The sequence below is a fragment of the Notothenia coriiceps genome, unplaced genomic scaffold (assembly GCF_000735185.1).
Source record: "Notothenia coriiceps isolate Sejong01 unplaced genomic scaffold, NC01 NC01_scaffold00005303, whole genome shotgun sequence".
In the NCBI taxonomy this organism is placed as follows: domain Eukaryota; kingdom Metazoa; phylum Chordata; class Actinopteri; order Perciformes; family Nototheniidae; genus Notothenia; species Notothenia coriiceps.
In genome coordinates, this window is record NW_011338004.1 from 142 (window position 1) to 2675 (window position 2534).

Genomic DNA, 2534 nt, shown 5'->3' on the forward strand with positions numbered 1-2534 from the left:
AGGGAAGATGACAGCTCTCACTACCCGCTGTGCTGTTCCGCAGCGCTGCTTCCCCTCCCTCCGCTGACATTATGAATGTAAGGCGTATAGTAATCATAGATAACACGGCCGGGTCCGTTACAGTTTGTTTTCATCTGATTTCAATTAAACAAAGTCTTGGCTTTCAGAATATTAAACTTGTTTCGGCAAATTCAGATGATAAATACAACTTTGAAGCTTGTAACGGCATAATTACAAGCGGAGAACGGAGTAATTTAACGTCACAGCAGGCATAACAACAGCCGGTGTTTCTCGTGAGGGTTTTCCCCGGGAAACAAATACAATACACACAAACGCAAAATGACACACACACACACACACACACACACACACACACACACACACTGTCCGTATGACCTGCAGGAGTCTCATGACCCCTGCTGTACACTCTCACACACACACACACACACACACACACACACACACACACACACACACACACACACACACACACGTATACACACACACACTCACAAGATTCCCCCAGACCAGTTATCTAAACGAAAATATCTTCCCTCCGTACTATTTTGATCATTTTTGCCGCTAATAATCAATCAGATCGATGGATTCCAGAGAAGAGGATACTTTGAAGGCCTTTTTCTCAAAATGATGACTCTGTGACAGTCATTATATAATGTGACATATTTTACTTAATATTTGGAGAACAAAAACAATCCTGATATCATTAGAAAGCTAGGAATCTCCTCTTTCCAACAGTGTACACAAATCAAAATGTGTCTTCGGGTCAATGCGACTGATTTCGATGGAGCAGGTCACATATGTAACGGCCCACCATGAGACTTTTAGAAAATGTTCTAGTTTAATAGTTAATTTGCTTTTTATTATTATTTATTTTCCAAAATCTTGTTCTTGTGGGTGACATTGCAGAGAAACCTGCTCCCTGTTACTGGAACACTGACAATACGGTCACATGTGTTTCCTAGCTGACTTTATGCCTGTGTGTTGTGCCAGTTGGCAGGAGCTGTGCTTTGGTTGTCTTTGACTAGCGCTCAATAACACCACTTTCATTTAGAAGTATCCAACCTGGCCACGTCTCCTCTCAAAGTCACATTATCAACTGGAACACAAGTGCTCTGTTATTATAAGTTATTTGTTAATACTTAAAGGAAAAAATATGCAAAATGGGTTTAATGCTACCAATTTGTTTTATCTCTTGTCCTAATCCCACCTGTTTTCAGGAGCTGCTGGGTGTGCTTCGCCACAGACGAGGACGACCGCACAGCAGAGTGGGTGCGCCCGTGTCGCTGCCGCGGCTCCACCAAGTGGGTCCACCAGTCCTGTCTGCAGCGATGGGTGGACGAGAAGCAGCGGGGGAACAGCACCGCACGTGTGGCCTGCCCACAATGCAACGCTGAATACCTCATCGTCTTTCCCAAACTGGGTATGTTGCATCTCACACAGAATACAACTGAGACTAGATTTACTGATCAGTGAGCACGGTTTAATTGCCACACATTTCAAAGCAAGGTGTCGGAGCTCCTCTTGTCTTCTTTTGAAACGTTGTATAGAGCCTTTTGGGGATTTACAGGGAGCTGTGTGAAGTCTGATACATTGCTTGAAGCTAGAGGCCTGAGGCTACTTTAGCTGCTACTAGCATAAGCAGTAGTTGATAAAGTGTTATAATAATATATTATAGTATATAATAAAAGTACTTAGTGCAGAAAAAAGCTCTAACTTTTAACAAAAACAAATGTAAACAAATATTTCATATTTGAAAAAGATCATGTTTCAAAGGTTATTCATATTTTGGTTTCAAAAGTCTAAATCTATAAAATAGCACGCAGTAAAAAAACACAGTGAATTAAAAGTGCAATATGGCCCAGAAAAAAATACTCAAGTAATGCACACGTGCCTAAAGATTTACTTAAAGGGGACCTATCATGCTATATTTGAATAATACATTGTATTTATAAGTTTTATTTGTCAAAATACCAAACAGATCATGCATTTTAGCCATGCCTCACTCCAGCTCTGTCTTTGCATGAGCTGGAGCGTATTCGCTGTTAGCTTACCCCCCCCCCCCGAGCGAGGCACAAGCGTTATGTTATTATGCTGTTGCTATGCTGTTGCCATGCCACGGCAACCTCTCATTCCCCTGATAGGCGGATTGCACCTCTGTGACATCATAGTATCAAATCCGTTGCAGCCCCGTTTTTAGAGATTGTGGTATGGAGGAAAAGAGAGAAGGTTGTATTTTCTGACACTTGGTGAGTTCCCTGGAACACCGGGGACACATATTCATGTATAAAAGACATACAAAAGTTTTTTTTGCATTTTTAGGTCCCCTTTAAGTATGGTACTTGTGTAATGTACTTTACACCACTGAAATATGGGAGTGCAACACTAAATTAGCTTAGTAAACAACAAACGACACACTTTTGCCTGTCTGAAGGTTTGAAATAATAATAACTCTAAAATGAATCAGTTGTACTGAAAAACATTGAATCACTAATTGTCCACCTGTTAACATTAAA

At 41.0% G+C, this 2534-nt stretch overlaps 1 protein-coding gene across 1 annotated transcript in view; it reads left to right on the plus strand.

The window, feature by feature from the left end:
• Positions 1 to 1206: 1206 nt before the first annotated feature.
• The window catches only part of LOC104942853 (E3 ubiquitin-protein ligase MARCH5-like), a gene marked incomplete at its 5' end in the record, with an annotated part of 12626 nt that continues 11298 nt past the window's right edge, over positions 1207 to 2534 (plus strand). Inside the window, one exon of the mRNA XM_010768151.1 lies at positions 1207 to 1441. Within this exon, the coding sequence (XP_010766453.1) occupies positions 1207 to 1441 (235 nt within the window). The remainder of the gene's footprint in view (positions 1442 to 2534) is intronic.